The sequence below is a fragment of the Uranotaenia lowii genome, chromosome 2 (genome assembly GCF_029784155.1).
Source record: "Uranotaenia lowii strain MFRU-FL chromosome 2, ASM2978415v1, whole genome shotgun sequence".
NCBI lineage: Eukaryota > Metazoa > Arthropoda > Insecta > Diptera > Culicidae > Uranotaenia > Uranotaenia lowii.
In genome coordinates this window covers 398,310,890-398,331,560 of record NC_073692.1, presented here as the reverse complement: position 1 = coordinate 398,331,560, position 20,671 = coordinate 398,310,890, and the positions used below count along the sequence as shown (strand labels likewise).

General features: G+C 36.9%; 1 protein-coding gene across 4 annotated transcripts in view; it reads right to left on the bottom strand.

Moving 5' to 3' along the window:
• The window catches only part of LOC129744744 (venom dipeptidyl peptidase 4), a 122,251-nt gene that overhangs the window by 17,981 nt on the left and 83,599 nt on the right, over positions 1 to 20,671 (bottom strand). For 2 of the 4 annotated variants that reach the window (XM_055737434.1, XM_055737433.1), the window contains exon 2: positions 9,748 to 10,106. The exons of the other annotated variants lie outside the window; for them this stretch is intronic. In XM_055737434.1, the coding sequence (XP_055593409.1) occupies positions 9,748 to 9,795 (48 nt within the window). In that variant the 5' untranslated portion in view covers positions 9,796 to 10,106. The remainder of the gene's footprint in view (positions 1 to 9,747; positions 10,107 to 20,671) is intronic. 4 annotated transcript variants of the gene reach the window in all.

The window sequence follows — 20,671 nt, the reverse complement described above, 5'->3', positions numbered from 1 at the left end:
TAATGTTTGAAAAATAACCATAATGGCAGTTTTGTGGGTTAAGTCATTTTATGAGTTTTCACTGAAAACTCATAAAATGAGATTTCACAGAGAACTTGGATAATGGTTATTTTTCAAGCATGGTCGGAAAAGCAAAAATGGGACGAAATTAGCAGGAAATATTCGTTTTAAAATATGAATGGAATGGAAACAGAATTAAAGAAATCAATCAATCAGATTTTCAACAGATTTTTTTATATTAAACATTGATTTTTGATTGCCCTCACTGGTATCTGCTTGATGCTAGTAAAAGAGTGGTCTACTGGCACTACTAAGTTGCATTAGCGGAAGAAAGTTTAGCCGGCCGGGGGAATGATTGCTTCGGCACTGCTATCACAGTTACGGATGATGCGGTGCTGCCTTTCCTGCGATGTTCAGTTTCCCGCTCTTCTGTGATTCTAGTGCCGGTGATTCCCAGCATATTTTCGGAACCTTCTGATGCAGCAAACGTAGAGAGTTTCGGAACATTCTGTAATTAATTTAACATGGTTATTGATCTCGGAACAGTTGACAAAGATTTCCAAAATGGCATGTACTTACCCTAACATATGACGGCAGCTGGAGCTGTCTTCGGCGGGACTGCTGCTGCTTCCGACTCCAGATAACATAACCCATATTTGCTCCAACTTTCATCTGAAAATTTAATTTAAAAGAGAGTGACTTTGATGTTCAATCTGAAAACATTTTTTTTTAATTTAATTAACCGGTATTGTCAAGCAAAATACTTACAGTTTGTGTTATCTTTAATCTTAAATCTTTAAGGAGATTTATATAATCTAAGTCCAACGCGGAACCAGAAACAAAACAAACACTTCTGCGATTGCAAACATGGCGACTGTTTTTTCACGCATTTTTTTGTTGAATTTCAACCATAATCAAAAATTTCTTCATGAACTCGGAAAATGGTTAAAATTGAACAATTCATAACGGTTAAAAAACAGCAATTTTAGCAGTTCTACTAAAAATACCAAAAAATGTATGAAAAACAATCATTTCTGGTTAAAAAAATATGAGCGTGCACGTCACTCAAAACTATCGTGGACCAATTTTCATCTGAATACAATTTATAATAACGTCAATATCGCAAAAACAGTGAATAGTTAATATGGACGACCCCTTTGGTTGTCCCCTTACACAAAATGTGACACCTGAAATCGATTGCTCGTCTTTCAAAACACTCATGTGCGAATTTTCAACACAATCCGACGAAAAATAACGTCAATATCGTGAAAACAATATTGGTCTTGTATGGACGACCCCCTTCAGAAGGCGTCATCCAAAAATCTGAAAACATTTTTCATCCTTCCTGGTCCTAATGAGTATCCATGCAAAATTTCAGCTCTCTAGCTCTTAAGACGGCTGAGTCTATAGAGGACAAACAAACAAACAAACAAACAAACAAACAAACAAACAAACAAACAAACAAACATACAGAAATTGCTTTTTATATAAGGTACACCGGGGCAAGTGCAAACTCGGGGCAAGTGCAAACGTTCAACTTTTCTCTGTTACGAAAAAAGTAAAAAATATTTCTTCTTCTAGAAATTGTTGTTTAGAACCAAACAAACAATCTGACATAGATAAACTGAACTTTCTTTAAATTTTTCACTAAGAACACGGCACTGTTTGATCACACACGAATTCAAGTACGTACTAGACATGAACAGTGTGTTTTTGTTTTGCATATTTTGGGTACAAAAAAGGGCATTCAAATCCGATTTTTCGTTAAAATGTGAGTGTTTGAGGCCGATATTCAAGTGAAAGCAGAAAATTTTTGATAAATTTTCAGTACACCCCGAAAGTTGTGAACATAATATTCGCTCTTGTTAAACCACACTGCGGGGCAAGTGCAAACGACACTACCGGGGTAAGTGCAAACGCACCTTTAAGCCATGTAACATCAGCCATTTCAGAAAATTCATCACCAAAATGGTTCAGCATTATATTAAAATGGTCAGAAGGGGTATCCAAAGTGTTATATCTGAAGCGAATGTTCAAAGTTCCGTAATGCCTTAGTAAATGAAGGTCTTTTGCTTAAAACAACAGTCACCAAAAATGGAGTTCCAAAAAGTTATCAATATTGCTAGAAAACAGCAAATATATTAATAAAAGTTGGTAAAACGTACCGGAACATGTATTCAATTCATTTTAAGACCGATATACTGATCCATCTGTGAATTAGTTCGGAAAAAGTATTGCGTTTGCACTTGCTCCCATAAACGGGGCAAGTGCAAATTTTGAAATTTTTTCACAAAAGCACCGTTACTTTTTACCAACATTTTTTTATTTTTCACTTTCAACGGGAATTTGTTGAGAACTATTTTAGGGACGCAACGGACGATAATTGATAATTGTTGAACATATATATATTTTTCTAGGACATGTGAAAGTTGAACTATGGTGAAAACCGTTTGCACTTGCCCCGGTGTACCTTATATAGATATCCGAAAATGAGAATTTTTATCAAGAAGTTGATATGGCACTTCTAAATCATAGGTACAATTTTGATCAACATCTAATCAAGAAATTAGAATCATAAGTCAAGCACAAACCGGAGTCGTAAATAATCCCGCAAGTGTGTTTTTTTTTTGCTGTACTCTTCCAAAGGAATCTATCATCGAAAATCATTATCGCTCCCTTCGTTTTCTTTGGTCATCATAAGCCATCAATCTATCGCTTGATTAGTTCCCGCGTGACCGGATCGTCGTTGCCGTCGAATAAATGACGAAGGCGTCACAATCGATTCCAGATTGGGCCTCAATAATAAGCGATCTGGCCATAAACTTGCAATTTATCTATTATCATTAAAGTGTATCTGCGAATGGGCCAGCCATTAATGGTATCTGACGAAACGGTGACCAGCCCATGTTTTTGGGGAAAACCCATGGGACGTTGAACTTCATTTAACTTTAAACTTTAAAATGAAAAAAATTGCTTTATGTTTTCGATCGAATTCAATAATAACTTAGTCATTTTCCCTGATCATGCGAAAAGATATGATCGATGAAAAACAGCAAGAGTTCTCACTCCGAAACTACTGCTCTAGAAAATTTGGCCTAGAGTAAAACTTCTAATCAATTTAAGCAAGAGTTTTTGGGGGTTTATCATGATATTTTTTGTTTGTAATATTAAGAAACGTAAAATAGCCCTTGGAATATCTTTTCTTTATCCAAAAAGCCAAGTTGATTAAATTTAATTTAATTTTATTCTGTAAATATTTTAATAACTACCTTTTCTGTTTCACAAAGCCATGGCCACCATCATCCAGCAAAAGGGTAAAACGTGAAATGCTAACCTAAGACAACAAACCCACAATCATGATGATGATTGTAGGTTTGTTGCAACAAGCGCTTTAAAAAAAAAGAACTCTCACTCGAAATGTTCGGTTTTGCTGGAAAGAGCAAAGAAAACTAACATCAACGATTGATTGTTGATCCGCATGCTAACCACTCAAGGGAAAGAAATCGGTGAAAATTTAACGATTTTTCATTTCCTGACAAACACTCGCTGAGGGTATAAATCAAACGATTACAAACTGAAACCAGACCGACACTGTTCGTTTCCTTGATTGTCGATGGTGAGTCTTCTGGTTTTTTTTTCGTAACGTAGTATCACTTTGATATGAGAAATGGTTATCTTATGCTTAAGCTTATATGTTTATTAGGTTATGTCGATTTTGGGTCATTTTCGGATTTCTCAAACCATTAGGTCCATTTTGGTTCGAAACTCATTCTTGATTTTTTCCAGAATTGTTAAAGTTACGTTTACATGAGTAAATTTAACCCTGCCCTTTAGGTTTGTGTCGTACGTCATGTACGTATGAAAGTGTGTGGAAAAATGCAAGTTGTATGTATCACAATACAACCTGAATGAGACAAAAATGCTTTGTTCCCCATCTTTTTAGACAGACAGCGAAAAAATATCAGGTTGGCCTATTTTTATTAAAGTAAATTCTTAAGTAGATCACCAACATGAAGGATTAAGAATACAACACGAATACTAGAAAATTCTCAAAAAAACTTTTCAACTTAAAGCTTTCAAACGTTCTAGAATGTCAGTTCTGCATGCTCCTAGATGATTTCTGAATAATCCCATCAGAAAAGCAAAATATTAACAACTCCATGTATTTCTGATTTCGCAGTCTGTTTTTTTTCTGCCTGGAGCAACTTTTGTTCAAAATAGGAATATAAACATTCAAACAAATTTTGTTTAGCCAATGCTTCCAACAACAGCAAACTAACTGACTTCACTGACTTCAGCATTTTAATGACTGATATTTTTTGTAGGATCACGGTCACGCATTTGAAAATGAAGTGACTTTTGATCGACTATCAGTCAGAGATTGCTTTGTGAATGATCAGAGAAAATCAGGTTCAAAGTAAAATGTATACAACTGTGATTGAAAAATTATTTCACATTCATGCAAGCATGTCAACTGTCAACAGTTTTGAACACTGATTGCAACGCTTTTAATGCATGGATGGAAATCGATGGAATTTTCAGTGATGCAGTGTACAAAATTTGTTGATTATCTGTTAAGCGGTTTTAGAGAACGTACTGAAGTTCATGAACGTAATTTTTTGGGCAGGATCGAGAAAAATCCAGAAAAGTCCGAGGAAGAGAACCAAAAACAGTTAGAAATCAACTTTTCGACCAAAGTTTGCATGGTAAATTGTTTGAGAAGTCCTAGAGGACAAAATAGTCAGCTAAAATTTGAATAAAAGGGAAGATTATCGATTCGATGAAGTGAGAGGAATGTGAGAGATTTTTTCAAGCTCAATTCGAAAATATGATTCGAGGAAGTACTTAAAAAGTTCAATTTTTCTGACTGGTTCGTCTAGCTGAAGTATAAATAGGCATAATTTCATTTCTACAAAGTTGAAAAGCTGCCCAACGGTAAAATAAAAAAAACAAAAAAAGTATGGTGGTACAATCGTGCGCAAAATATTTGGACTGCTTGTGGTGAGATATTCAAAAAAAGAATCATAATGGACAGCCAAACGAACTCTTTAGCCTGACAGGTTTCAGCCAAAAACATTTTGTTATCATGTCTCGCCTGTATTTTCCGGAGATAAACAAGGAAAAAAATAGGAAAACTTTGAGAAAGCTGACGTTCTGTGGAAGCTGCATATTAGTTAGTGTTTCATAAATATTAACATGATTAATGACTAAAAACACGAAGAAGACTGCCTCCAAATGCGAACGTTTGCTTTGAAAAGCACTTCAATAGGTCCCGCAAAGTTTATATACTGTTTAAGTTTGATCTGGAATCGTGCCTTTGCGCAAAAACGGTGGTGGAGTGATAAAAAATCAAATATTTTGTTTTTGTGCTGAAGGTGCATCGGCTAAATTTGTTATTACCTCATTTTAAGCGGATTTGTGCCAACGTAAGAACTTAACTGCACAATTAACACACGACGTATTACAGGACACGACACTTGACGTTCTTACAAACGGAAATTTTGAATCCTTTTTCCGTTTGTAAGAACGTCAAGTGTCGTGTCCTGTAATACGTCGTGTGTTAATTGTGTTGTTATTACCTACTTCGACAAAATTAAAATTTTGAGTTATTCAAACTTCTGGAAACAGCAAACGTATTTAAAAAATAGCCTTGATTTGAAAAAAAAAGGTGGTTCAGCATGCATTACATATGGCGCACGTGTTGCCCAAAAATTAATGTCGAAAAATTTCTTCATTGAATGCTTTCTCAAAAACCACTAAACAGAACATAACAAAAATTTGCAGATATAAACATTTCATTACCGGGTAACTTCGCTAAAAATTTCGTCAATTTATATAGGTACATGTATTCAAAAGTTATGAAAAAAAAAGTGTTGCATTTTTTTTTCGAATACACTTCTTTAAAGTTAAAATACACTCATATGAACCTTACTTTAAAATTCAACAAATATCATGGATCCTTAAACCTTCTAAAGATGTTCGGGTCAATATTCATCATTCCAAAATTCATACTGAAGAACTCAGCCGTTTTAGAGACCAAGTATGTTCTATGAATATAATAATTAACTTAACGATAAACAACTTATAAACTTGTGTTAAGGGAATAGGTTTATTGTGAAATGAGATACAGCGAAGTCAAGTCAAACTTGGTTGTTTTTTTGCTGGAAAATCCGGGTCAACATTTTCATCGGACCCCCATATTTCTAAACATCGGATAGATGTATTCTTGAAAATCCTAAAAAAAAAGCTTAAATACTGCAAAGCTGTCAGGAATAATAAACAATAACTAAATAAATTTTGTCTTTGGATTTTTTTTTTAATTCGATACCTAGAACTAGAAGACTAGAAAAAAAATCCCTACACAATGAGTTTAGAATCATCCAAACAGGTGAAAATATGCGGCCATAGAAATAATAACAATTTACAAGTCAAATTTCCTCGAAATTTATTTTTTGCTAACAACTTTGAAGAGATAATTCGTCGCACAATGGGAAAATTTGGCCCCGAAATCCGAAAAATTCGATAATCCGCTTAAATTTTTGTGTGACTATTTTAATTTTGAAAATTTATAAGAAACCAATAATTTTGCCCTCGTTTTGAAATGATTATTATGCAATCAAAGGAAAAAAAAACCAACAAAATAAAAAATTTAATTGTTATTTCGCTTGAAGTTTAAATTTTTTTTAATTATATTTCCACGAAACTTCCACAAGTTGGATTGTTTCTATTTTGGCAAACGATTTTGTTCTGATAATGGTTTCAAAGACATCTTAAAAATCACAGAAAACAGCTGCAAAAATTTTCAAAACAACTTCAAATTTGTATCTCGCTTAAAGAATATTTAGATATGATTATGTTCTCAATATTATTTTATCATTGAAGATTTTTTTTTTTTAAATTTAAGCCATATTTTTGTCATTGTTTTTGTCTTACAGGTATTTCATAAATGATTTTATTAAGTTTCGAATTTTAATAATTTTTTATATTTATTCATATTTTTCTATATAAATCATTTATCTCATATATGAAATTTTAGACCTTTATATCATTTTTGTCCTTTATATAATTTTTTTTCCTTCATATAATTTTGGTCATTTTCGCCATTTTTGTCATTTTTGTCATTTTTGTCATTTTTGTCATATTTGTCATTTTTGTCATTATTGTCATTTTTGTCATTTTTGTAATTTTTGTAATTTTTGTAATTTTTGTAATTTTTGTAATTTTTGTAATTTTTGTAATTTTTGTAATTTTTGTAATTTTTGTAATTTTTGTAATTTTTGTAATTTTTGTAATTTTTGCAATTTTTGTAATTTTTGTAATTTTTGTCATTTTTGTAATTTTTGTAATTTTTGTAATTTTTGTCATTTTTGTCATTTTTGTCATTTTTGTCATTTTTGTCATTTTTGTCATTTTTGTCATTTTTGTCATTTTTGTCATTTTTGTCATTTTTGTCATTTTTGTCATTTTTGTCATTTTTGTCATTTTTGTCATTTTTGTCATTTTTGTCATTTTTGTCATTTTTGTCATTTTTGTCATTTTTGTCATTTTTGTCATTTTTGCCATTTTTGTCATTTTTGTCATTTTTGTCATTTTTGTCATTTTTGTCATTTTTGTCCTTTTCGTCATTTTTGTCATTTTTGTCATTTTTGTCATTTTTGTCATTTTTGTCATTTTTGTCATTTTTGTCATTTTTGTCATTTTTGTCATTTTTGTCATTTTTGTCATTTTTGTCATTTTTGTCATTTTTGTCATTTTTGTCATTTTTGTCATTTTTGTCATTTTTGTCATTTTTGTCATTTTTGTCATTTTTGTGATTTTTGCCATTTTTGTCATTTTTGTCATTTTTGTCATTTTTGTCATTTTTGTCATTTTTGTCATTTTTGTCATTTTTGTCATTTTTGTCATTTTTGTCATTTTTGTCCTTTTTGTCATTTTTGTCATTTTTGTCATTTTTGTCATTTTTGTCATTTTTGTCATTTTTGTCATTTTTGTCATTTTTGTCATTTTTGTCATTTTTGTCATTTTTGTCATTTTTGTCATTTTTGTCATTTTTGTCATTTTTGTCATTTTTGTCATTTTTGTCATTTTTGTCATTTTTGTCATTTTTGTCATTTTTGTCATTTTTGTCATTTTTGTCATTTTTGTCATTTTTGTCATTTTTGTCATTTTTGTCATTTTTGTCATTTTTGTCATTTTTGTCATTTTTGTCATTTTTGTCATTTTTGTCATTTTTGTCATTTTTGTCATTTTTGTCATTTTTGTCATTTTTGTCATTTTTGTCATTTTTGTCATTTTTGTCATTTTTGTCATTTTTGTCATTTTTGTCATTTTTGTCATTTTTGTCATTTTTGTCATTTTTGTCATTTTTGTCATTTTTGTCATTTTTGTCATTTTTGTCATTTTTGTCATTTTTGTCATTTTTGTCATTTTTGTCATTTTTGTCATTTTTGTCATTTTTGTCATTTTTGTCATTTTTGTCATTTTTGTCATTTTTGTCATTTTTGTCATTTTTGTCATTTTTGTCATTTTTGTCATTTTTGTCATTTTTGTCATTTTTGTCATTTTTGTCATTTTTGTAATTTTTTGTCATTTTTGTCATTTTTGTCATTTTTGTCATTTTTGTCATTTTTGTCATTTTTGTCATTTTTGTCATTTTTGTCATTTTTGTCATTTTTGTCATTTTTGTCATTTTTGTCATTTTTGTCATTTTTGTCATTTTTGTCATTTTTGTCATTTTTGTCATTTTTGTCATTTTTGTCATTTTTGTCATTTTTGTCATTTTTGTCATTTTTGTCATTTTTGTCATTTTTGTCATTTTTGCCATTTTTGCCATTTTTGTCATTTTTGTCATCTTTGTCTTTTTTGTCTTTTTTGTCATTTTTGTCATTTTTGTCATTTTTGTCATTTTTGTCATTTTTGTCATTTTTGTCATTTTTGTCATTTTTGTCATTTTTTTCATTTTTGTCATTTTTGTCATTTTTGTCATTTTTGTCATTTTTGTCATTTTTGTCATTTTTGTCATTTTTGTCATTTTTGTCATTTTTGTCATTTTTGTCATTTTTGTCATTTTTGTCATTTTTGTCATTTTTGTCATTTTTGTCATTTTTGTCATTTTTGTCATTTTTGTCATTTTTGTCATTTTTGTCATTTTTGTCATTTTTGTCATTTTTGTCATTTTTGTCATTTTTGTCATTTTTGTCATTTTTGTCATTTTTGTCATTTTTGTCATTTTTGTCATTTTTGTCATTTTTGTCATTTTTGTCATTTTTGTCATTTTTGTCATTTTTGTCATTTTTGAACTGCTCCGATAATTTTTGTGGAAACAAAATTTTTTCTAGGTTATACCAGATTTCGACGTGTCATGCATTTTTAAGTCATTTGGCATCAAAATAAAATATTCCAAATTTCCTTCCGTCACTCTTTTGATGATTTATGAAATTTTATCTTAGATTTTTGACCAAAACTTTTCGATTCCCTTTGGTCCTCCGTTTCGTGATTTTTAGGGTCAAAAACCGAAACTTTGAGTGCCTTGATCAAGTCAGCCCCTAAATCAAGTCGAATTGAGCTGAAACTTTTCGAAAGTCGGTTTTTTTGGCCAATCTACATAATGTTAATGGTTGATTATCAAAATTGGATCATAAAAATTTTCCCATACATCCATTCCCATCCTAACCTACATACAAGGTGAAAATTTAAACGTTGGATGCAAAATTAATCCTTACTTATCTAAACACCGATGTTAAATACCTGTTCCGACTGTCCGATCTCGATGGAATTTCCGGTGGAAGCAGCCATGGTTAGTCAACCCTATGGGGAACCAGTTCTCACAACCCGGAACAAATCACTATTTTCACGGTACCAACTGCACAATTTATTGCCACTCTCACACTGCGCTTGATAAACGCCTGCACCACGCTCTCGTCAATCAAAATGAAGCCACTAATGTCGGGCACAATTATCATCACCTGTGGAAATGCTGTCTTTCATAGCCTCTTCTTCGAATGGTTTGGCTCGGTTTGGTGACAACACTACGTATGCAGCTCCATCACCGTCAATTTTTCCCTTCAGAGGAATTTCTAGGCACTCTCGAGTTGGCCTCCTGCAAGCTGTGCACACATAAAGAGACAAATGAAATAGCCCCAGTTGAAACACATGTAGACAAATAAAATATTTCCCAACTCAAGTGTCGGATTTGTTTTTCTTATTCCTGTGTCCTCTACTAGCTACAGCTAATGAACAAACATTTTGGCACTGCCAGGCTCTCCCAGTTGTTGTCGTTGTCGAGCGTTGTTGATTGTGCTCCGGGACTGCGAAAAACTTTCCGACCACTACACTTTTGGATTGCATGCCCCGGTTTTAGACAGTTTTTTTTCGTGCATTCTACACTGAAGGACTTTCTTCCATGCGGCTAGGGAAATAACAGACAATTTTTCAGCAACCGGTACCACTTGCAATGCGCATCACTCACCCACGTTGTTCCATCATTCATAATTCAAACTGGTTCCTACTGGTTCTGGCACAAATTGTACTCAACTTTATTCGAGGTGGCAAGAAGTATGGTTTTTCAGTGAAAAATAAGTTGAAGTTTCAATTTAGGTCTTTCTTTTTCATTTATTACATTCATATTCGCAAAGCAAATTGGGACTGTTACCAATTCTAAAGTAAATCTTGAGAAATTCTATAACGGATGTTAATATGTACACTACACGACAAAATAAGGTACGCACTTGCTATCCCAATTGTCAAATCCCTGTACACAGCAAGAAAAATTCGTGTAAATTTAGATCGAAAACGATGCACGAAAACGGAACATCGATTTTGATGTAAAATTCTATCACGGTTTAATTTTTTTCAAGGATGTAATTTTTGAGGCGTGTAAATTTAGATTGAAATCAATGCACGAGATAGGATCACAAAAGCCGTCGTGTAAAAATACACAGGGATGTAAATTTTTAAATTTATTATTGTAAATATTGATATTTTTGCTAAATATTCAGGTTTTTGCTTTTGTCTATGAATGAATACGCCCACATGTATTATTTTTAATTCACATTTATTTACAAAACTGAAAATTAAAACTCCATCACGGAAAGCGTCAAGCTGGAATTGTTGTTGCATCCGATGATTCCACGGGGATGTTTTTACAGATCAGCGTCATCAGTATCCTCGAATGGTTCCGGAACATCATGATCTTTCGGTCAGCACTTGGACACTTGAATGACAAAAGTTTCTCCGGATAATAACTGTCCGGATATCAGCCTCTGCGCAAAAATCTGACCTTTGCTGTAATGGAGAAAAAACTTGTCAGTTTCAACCGCATTCTTCATTTCACGTATACTTACAACCAGAGATGCCATTCTCTACCGAGAAAAACGGAGAACGGAGAAAAAAACACCCCCGTGCGATAGTTGCAAATCACCCGGGTGAGATTTTTCGATCCTCTCCACACATTATTCGCACCCCGGTTTCGAAAGCCACACACACCTAAGTTCAATAGCTCCGGCGTGCGACGATTTGTCACTGTAGAGCACCCCGGTGAAAACACAGAACCGACTAGTTGAAGCCACCAAAAAGCAAAGACAAAAACAAACACGACGGTGTGCATAATAATAGCATCAACAAACGATGAATGTTTCGGGCGAGTGGTTCAGCTTCGTATGTGTTGGTAAATGCAACAAGCCAAGCCAGCTGCCGTCGCTGTCGCTCTCCTTGGTGAAAACATTTTTTCACTGTAGTGTGTGTTAGCTCTGTCGTGTTGATTTACAGATTCTCTACAGAGGTTCGGCTAAAAATCTCTGCGGTGCGTTTCAGAGAATCTCTACCGAGAATCGAAAACCGAGCACATCGGTGATTCTCGTTAGAGAAATTGCAAGCCTGCTTACAACTTAAAAAAACTCTAGAAGTGCTGCTGTAGGTAGCTACGCCTTTGATCGACCCGTTTCCGAATAATTTTTCGACTTGTTTACTTTGTGCGCAAACTAACGAAATATAAAAAGGCAGAAGTTAATGTCGTAACCTTTCCCCGTTTTTGCACTGATTTCACTTCATCCGCCTATTTTGCGGATGTCAGAGAACTCACTGACATCCGCAAAATAGGCGGATGAAGTGAAATCAGTGCAAAAACGGGGAAAGGTTACGACAGTTAAATATTTGCATTCAATTTTAAATCAAACAGATCTAACTTTACAACATAAATTTCATTGACCGGTTGATTTTTACACGACGCAATGTAAAATTACATCAAAACAGTTTATTTCTATCCTATTTTTGAAAAAAGTATAATATTACATCAAAAGGAGTTTAAAATTACATCTTTTTGCAATTACACTCAAGAAAAAATAGATCACTCGTTTTTTAGATTCCGTGTACTTTTAGAAATTTTTTGCTGTGTATCCTTTTCACATATTTAAGAAATATCAACTCAAAATATTCGTATCTTCGAAATGTTGGATAGGTTCTTCACACTTAAGTGTCTGAAGTAAAAAAGGATTCAATTCTGCGAAACTCTCCGGTCCGGTTTCGGATCCTCTGGAGCCAAACGTTTTACGGATCGGAACGATCCATCAGCAGAAGAATTCTGCAACGCCACGCGGATCCAAAACATTGTTTGCTTTAGTTCACCGCATGCTTTGGGAAATTCGGAATTGATGATTACCAAACAATAGAATAGTGATGATGATGACAGTATAAATGTTTACATCATCACACGGTAAAGCAAGAGTATTCAAGTTAGGTTCGTGGTAATACAACAGTGTTGCAGATATTCTGAGTGGTGAGCTCAGAATATCACACAGAATTGTGTGCATTCCTGGTTAGGGAAGTTTTAGTCGTTTTAACATCTTTATGTCATTCGCGACTTATATCAACGCAACAATGCAGTTGGCAGACATTCATTGAAAAATTCATCCGGTACAACTGTGTTTACTCTTGGGGTCAAACTCACGGACATCGGCTCAGGAAGCAACTGACGTGCCAACTGAGCTATAATACAAGCCCCATTAATATATTATGTAGCTAAGATATGACTTGATAGACAAAATATTAATAAAGTTTATTTTATTCTACCACTGAAACCTGATTTTTTAACAGGTTATGGGCTCAGATACGTCTGGAATTGGAAAAAGAGTTAAATCGAGAAAGGTTGGTACTGAAGATCGAGACCGGGAAGGCGGGATCCGAGAGGGTTACTCTGAGTTAATTCCAAACGGCTGCTCTGCGACGTAGTTCCACCTCCCCGTGGTGCAGAGTGGAAACGTGTCCACAGACTTGTCGCCTGTAGGCGTACGGCCAAGAAAACTACATGTCACACTTGGTGCAGCCAGCCCGCCGACGAGCTGCGTGCCGAGTGTGGCACAAACGTGGTGCGACTGGGTACCTTGGTACCAGTGCTCAGTTGCAAGAGGGAGGAGTGGTAACGTGTATCGGGTAGTCGCGACCCTGATTTTCGGGACAACCAAATGTTCGAGCGGGTGTTGGTCGAATTCGCGCGACGGGTGGTCCTAGCCCTGATTCGCGGATATGACCGACTCACGACGGGCAGAGGGGCCTTGTGCCGTAATACGTGGCGCCCAGTGAATTGGCCTCAAGATGAGTCTCGAAGAGTCGAGACGGAGAAATAGTTGGATGTGCGGATATCTCCAGACCCGAGGAGAGCCGAGTTGTTCTCGTCTCGAATTGGGTAAAGAGACGATTGATTGAGGGTTCTCAAGACACGAGAAGAGGCGGGTATAGACGTCTCAAGTTGTGTCAAGAGGATGAGCGTGAGAGGGCCTCGAGTCACGGGGAGAGGCGGGTAGAAACGTCTCGAATTGTGGCAAGAGGCCGTATGTGGGACTCGAGTCACGAGTAGCGGCGAACGGACTGCCAACCCGTGAGTCGTGACTCGTGAATCGTGACAGAAGAGTGGAAGACGATTGCTGGTGTCGTACGAATAAACGAGTATTGCCGTGGAGCGCTTTTCGCGAGTAAGACCATATCCATCAGAACTATCACTAAAACCCTGGTGCACCCGGGTATTTAAGACCAGTACACGGGTGTGATGATAAGGATCCAACACGCGTTCGGGGGGTCATGTCCCTGAACTGCAGATGCGACCGGAGGGAGAATGATCGCCAACTCGTTTTGCGTTTCGGAGGGTAAAGACCCGACTCGCAAAATGAGTAGATGCGCAAAGGGGTTAATATGTTACCTCAACACTTAGAGACGTGTCAGACACGTCAGTATCAGTGATGTACAATATTATGCCGGAGGTGTCAGGGTTCCATACGCGTTTCGGGAATAGATACGCCTGAACCGCGAGTGCGACCTGATGAGGGCGGTCCACAGCTCGATTTGCACTTCGGGGAGTTAAACACCCGACTTGCAAATTGGGTAGTTGCCTTGAGTAGTGACTTAAGTCAATACTGGAGGGTTCGGAGGATTCTGAGTCTTACACGTGGCATAGGAGGCCTTGCCTCCTGACCCGCGTGTGCTACCAGAGAAAGTGTCTTTGACAACTCGCTTTTTGTTTCTGAACTTCCTGGACTAAATTAGCTAAGTTAGTAGTTGCGCTAAATGAGGTCCCCTTTTAACACGATGAGATGTCGGGTCTTAACACGTCAGAGGAGGGGTTGTGCATCGAGTCGTGTTGGAATGAGGTCATTGCTGATAGTGGTTTCGGAAACGAGTATTGCCTTGGAGCGCTTTAGCGCGAAACGACCTTCCACCACTAAAGATAAAGTGTGCTAAACAGTTCGAGGTGGGAACAAAGGTCACGTGGCCCCAGGTGGACTTCATGGCGTAGGGGGTATAATGTTTCTTAGCATTGTATCATGGGTCGTCCAATTGCACCCATGGAACCAGAGTAGCTAACTGGAGGGACGCGGTGGCGCACCGTGCCTTGAAATACAGTCCGTAAAATGGATCTACCACCTGGGTCATCAACTAATAAGAAAAAGACGGCTGAGAAGAGGACACACGGGATCCAAAACCAGAATTGGTCAAATGGTTTAGCCAGGAGCGGAGCCTGGATACAGTTGATCATCGAAAGGGTTACTCTCTTGGTGTGGTGCTACGCTGCGGTCAGCATGCGTGAACTCACATCCAACTGCTGAAAAGGTTTTCTGGAACTTTGGGAAAGTTTGTTTGGGCAACGGTCAGTTGCCGACCCCAGATCCAAGCTGGACGGCGACTACTGCCGGGGATTGAGATTGGAAGGAGATGCTCACTACAAGAGTTCATTTTGCGATATTCACCTACGCTGCGGTTAGCATGCAACTACTAATTTCTGATAACTGGAAGAAGTTATTGGTGTTGTGGGAGAGCTCGACAGTCGACGATGCTATTCATCATTTTCAATATGCGAATTTAAGGGACGTGTTGAAACTTACGATCAGGCAATTTACGTATTGACGATCGTTGCTGGATCTAGAGATCGCTAGTGTAGAGTGTAGTTTTGTGAGGACCTTATAGCAAATTAAGACTAACTCTATTCCACCACTCACACCTGCGTTGAGTAACTTATTTCAACAGTGTGGTTGAAATCGCTGGCAACTAATTGTTGCCTGAACCCCCCTCCGTAACACACAGAACAGCTACCAAACGTCGAAGACAATATCGTGCATACCAACCGCAACGCAGCTCTAAAGCACGAGAATAATCTTCTAGGCTTACAACTTCATGGATGTTTGTCCTGTTGCTCAAACCCTTTGAGCGGTCCATAAAGCCGGAAGGTAACGTTCAGCAACAAACGTCAAATCTAGCTTGTGAGTGGCTGAAATTGTTGGCAAATACCCATCGCCCGAAACAACTTCTCCAAGGTCACAGAAGAATTATACTGCAACCTTGGATAATCTCACGCGTGCTGACCACAGCGCAGCTCAATATAACTTCTCCCATCCTCCGATACGGGCTAATCTGGGGTATTAGACCCTCACAGATTTCAAGAGTCATCACTCTCGGATCCCGCCTTCCCGACCTCGACCTTCAGTACCACCTCGGCTCGTCTCTGCACTGTCTGGTTCCTCTAGCTGGTTGACTCCTCTGCGCTGGTAACTGGATTATTTGCTAACCGCAAGTTCTTGAGAGTTCCCCCTCTTAATCTAACTTTGCTTCTACTTCCAGACGTATCTGGGTCCGTAACCTGTTAAAAACGCAGGTTTCAGTGGTGGAATAGAGTTATCGTTTAATTGCTGTCCAAGTAAGGTCCTTAGATGGTTACACTCAACACTAGCGATTGATAGTTCCACCAGCAATCGTCAATACGTGGATTGCCAATCCTGATTTCAACACAGATCCATTTAGCAGTTGAAGAGGCCCAGCAAACTATAAATCGTAGCAGATGTTTACGATAATTTAAGTCGTTTACAATGGTGTTGCAAATTGCAATTCCAACTGCATGTTAAAAAGATCATATAAAATGTCGTCTGAAGTCAGTTTTAATCGGATATGATAGAAAGTTCGCCATGTTTGTATATTTTGAAATGATTTTGATCCCTCGAGGGTTTCAAGAGAGAAAATCATCGTCATGTTCTTTCAACCAGCAGTGGCTAAAAATCAGATGGGAATTGAGTAATAACGATTTCAAGGTTATGAGAGCAAAATCTTACGCTCCCTTGCATTCTTCCGATAAGTATAAATATGGTGCCGGATAACGCCCAATTGGTGTAGTTTTTGTCGCTTCAGAAAGAAATGAAATTGTCTCCACTTTGGTAGGGAAATGCTGTTTTTCAACTTTCATATGATCATTCTATAATGGAACGTATTCTACTTTTTTGTTCACAAAAATCAATTTCGTTCATCTTGATGTCAAAAACTGACCAATGACACCACAAATTGACTTTTGTGAATAAAAAAGTAGAATTTCACTACGTTGGGGTATACCTTTTTCTCCAAACACCTCCTGAACCACATGGACAGTATGCAAAGAGTTGTAAACCATAAAAAATGATCGATTGTGAAAGTTTATCAAAGCAAAAGTGTAAGTGGTTTTGCGCATATCATCCAGGCGCACAACAAAATACATGGATTTTGGGTATGTAAACGTTTTCCAGAAAGTTTAGACTTAAAATCAAGATTGCCGAAAAAAAAATCTGTGATTTTGCGAAAAATGGTAGTGGTGATGGTTTTCTGTGATGGAAATAGTATGAGTTTCATTAAAAAGCCTTGAAGAATTGGTGTTTTTACATTAGACTTGAAAAAAAAATAATCAAAATTTACAATTTTTCTAAACAAAGTCAAAAATCCTAAATTAATATTCCTTAAAAATTATAATTTCAGAAAGACGCTCAAAATTTAAAAAATCTGTGAAATCTGTGAAAATTTTCGAAATTCAGTGCTCTGTGACACAAATTCTGTGATAAATTTTTTTTCAAAATTCTGTGAAATTAAAGATTATTTTGTGGTTTTAGCAACCTTGCTTTAAACTCGACGGGGAAGGTTCCTATATTTTGAGAGCCCTCCATTTAACTCGATAACTCATCAGGCAAATGGAACCAAATTTGGCATGGTAGAATATAAGGGTAGAAGAAATATTCCTAGAAGGGTTTAAGGCCCTCTCTCCTTCCAGTGGAGAAATTGAAAGGGGTAGGGAAGAACTTATCAAGCAATTTGAGCCAAATTTGCCATGGGAGAGTATATGAATACGGGAAAAGTTTCTGTGATTGTTTGAAACTCCCTCCCTTCTCCATTTGGAGAAACAATAGAAGAGTGGGGTGAGGAGGTGGGGCTCCGTACATTGTTTTAAAAAATCTCGAGAACTATTCAAACGAAACGAACCAAATTTGGAATGGTATTTGGTATTTCAGCAAAAAGTCAGCATCAATTGAAAAGAATTGCCATCTCTAAATAGAAAACCTATAGAAAATTACAAAATCCCACTCTGTCATTTCGTTTATCTTGAGAAAAAATCATATTTATGTGTCAGCTCTAAAAAAGTTTAAACAAATTTGAGCGAATAAACACAAATAATTTGTAAGATTAGGCCACAACAAAACAAAGCCTAGTTAAACTATTGTTCCACATCAATATGCTATGATGTTATTTGTAAATCTGTTCGCTTTCTTAAAGAATTTGATGTTTTTTTTTTCAATCATTATAAGATAGTATATTTTCAATCTCCGTTTTGATCGGTGCATTGATTATAAACATTGAACACTTGTTTGTTTTTTTTTTTCTCTTTTTTTATGGTCTCTACATAGAGTCAACATTGTTGTCTCTAGCTGTTTTCTCCGACCCCGGAAATTTTTTAATTTTTTTTTGTTTGAAAAATATGCAACAAATTTAAAAAAAATCATCATACTTCAACAATCTCTCTAATACAAAGATGTAGTCCATAGCAAATCTGAAAAACCCCGTTTTTAAAGCATCCATATTTTTCACCAACTCATTATATCGGAATTTAATGCCGGTTATCAAATTCACCAGCTCGTATTTATTTACAAACCCTCTCATTAGTCACCTTCACTGTTTTATGCCGTAACAACAAACTGATGCCGGTGGTGGTTGGAATCGTTTAGTTTCGCTGTCGGAGTCCAGCCGGACTCCGTTTGAGCTGTCATTAAATTTCAATAAAATTCTTTACGGGAATATTGCTGCAATCTTCTCGGACCTACTTATGTATGGTATAAAATTTTCGCAGACAGCCCGCGAGAACATGACAAAGTGTTTTTTGCCCAAAACTTAAGTGAATACGTATGAAGGTGCAATCGATGAGGCGTTTCAATTGGTGACGGGTAATCAATTTTTATGTTCGGGAGATAACCAGTTTTTTTGGGAGTGGTTTTGATTGGGGGTATCAATTTGATTGGGTAGTTTTTAAGGATCAGTTCCACTCCCTGAGGCCAAAAGTAAGAAAAAAGGGCAAAAGACATTACAATGTTTTTCTCTTCCAGTTTGCTTTCCTTAGAATTCTCCGATAAAGAAATTAAAATCAGGTTGTTTTCAATACAAGTAGTCGCAAAAAGTGTGCTGATGGAGACGTAAATTATATAACCTTCATTAATTAATTTTGTTTCCTTTCCTGGCTGATTTATTTGATTGATTTTTAATTACTGCATACATATATTGCCGTTTGATTGATTGATTTCCCATTTGAAAACAGAGAAAGATATTTGAGACACAGAATAACAGCTGAGTTCATTTTTTATCCAAATTTCTGATAAACGAACACTGATGTGAAAATGTCTACTATTTAAAGAACACCTGAATTGGTAGCTTTCAGAAAATAACATGAAATTTTATATGCCATGGAGAGGTCCAGAGGCAGACGACAGACGACAGTCGACAGACGACAGTCGACAGACGACAGTCGACAGACGACAGTCGACAGACGACAGTCGACAGACGACAGTCGACAGACGACAGTCGACAGACGACAGTCGACAGACGACAGTCGACAGACGACAGTCGACAGACGACAGTCGACAGACGACAGTCGACAGACGACAGTCAACAGACGACAGTCGACAGACGACAGTCGACAGACGACAGTCGACAGACGACAGTCGACAGACGACAGTCGACAGACGACAGTCGACAGACGACAGTCGACAGGCGACAGTCGACAGACGACAGTCGACAGACGACAGTCGACAGACGACAGTCGACAGACGACAGTCGACAGACGACAGTCGACAGACGACAGTCGACAGACGACAGTCGACAGACGACAGTCGACAGACGACAGTCGACAGACGACAGTCGACAGACGACAGTCGACAGACGACAGTCGACAGACGACAGTCGACAGACGACAGTCGACAGTCGACAGTCGACAGACGACAGTCGAAAGACGACAGTCGACAGACGACAGTCGACAGACGACAGTCGACAGACGACAGTCGACAGACGACAGTCGACAGACGACAGATGACAGACGACAGATGACAGACGTCAGAGGACAGTCGACGGACGACAGACGACAGACGACAGACGACAGAAGACAGTCGACAGAAGACAGTCGACAGACGACAGTCGACAGACGACAGTCGATATTCGACAGACGACAGTAGACAGACGACAGACGACAGACGACAGACGACAGACGACAGACGACAGACGACAGACGACAGACGACATTCGACAGTCGACAGTCGACAGACGACAGACGACAATCGACAGTCGATAGACGACAGACTTCAACAACAGACGACAAACAATAGACGGCAGACAGCAGATGCCAGACGATCTGAACATTCTCTTCAAAATTTTTTGACACATTCTGGTTCTACCTCTCATTTAAACTAGATACATTGCATACTTCGATCTTAGTTACCCGCTCCAACCCCAAAGGTCAACATCGTTGCATCTTTTGCAGGCCTAACGTTGCACCAGTTGATTGAATAATTTTTGCCTTCTCGAGTGCCATGCCACTTGCAGTTTTAATCGCCCGAGATAGCGTGAGCAAATTAATGCTACAACACATAAATGGTTCCGACTTTTGTTATGCTCGCCCATATATCTCCCATCATTAAAGTATGGTAGATATTAAGTGAACCATCATGCTGGAACGAAATACATCAAGACATGAGGAGGCAACCAGCAGCCGCAGCCCTACATTGATTAACGACATGATTAACACTTTAGCACGCTTTAACTGACTCTGACTTCGGCTGCAAGTAAATGCATGTTACTTAAGTGGTTGGTACAAGCCGCCCTCACACGATGTACTATAGTGTTCATCATGAGTAGCTAG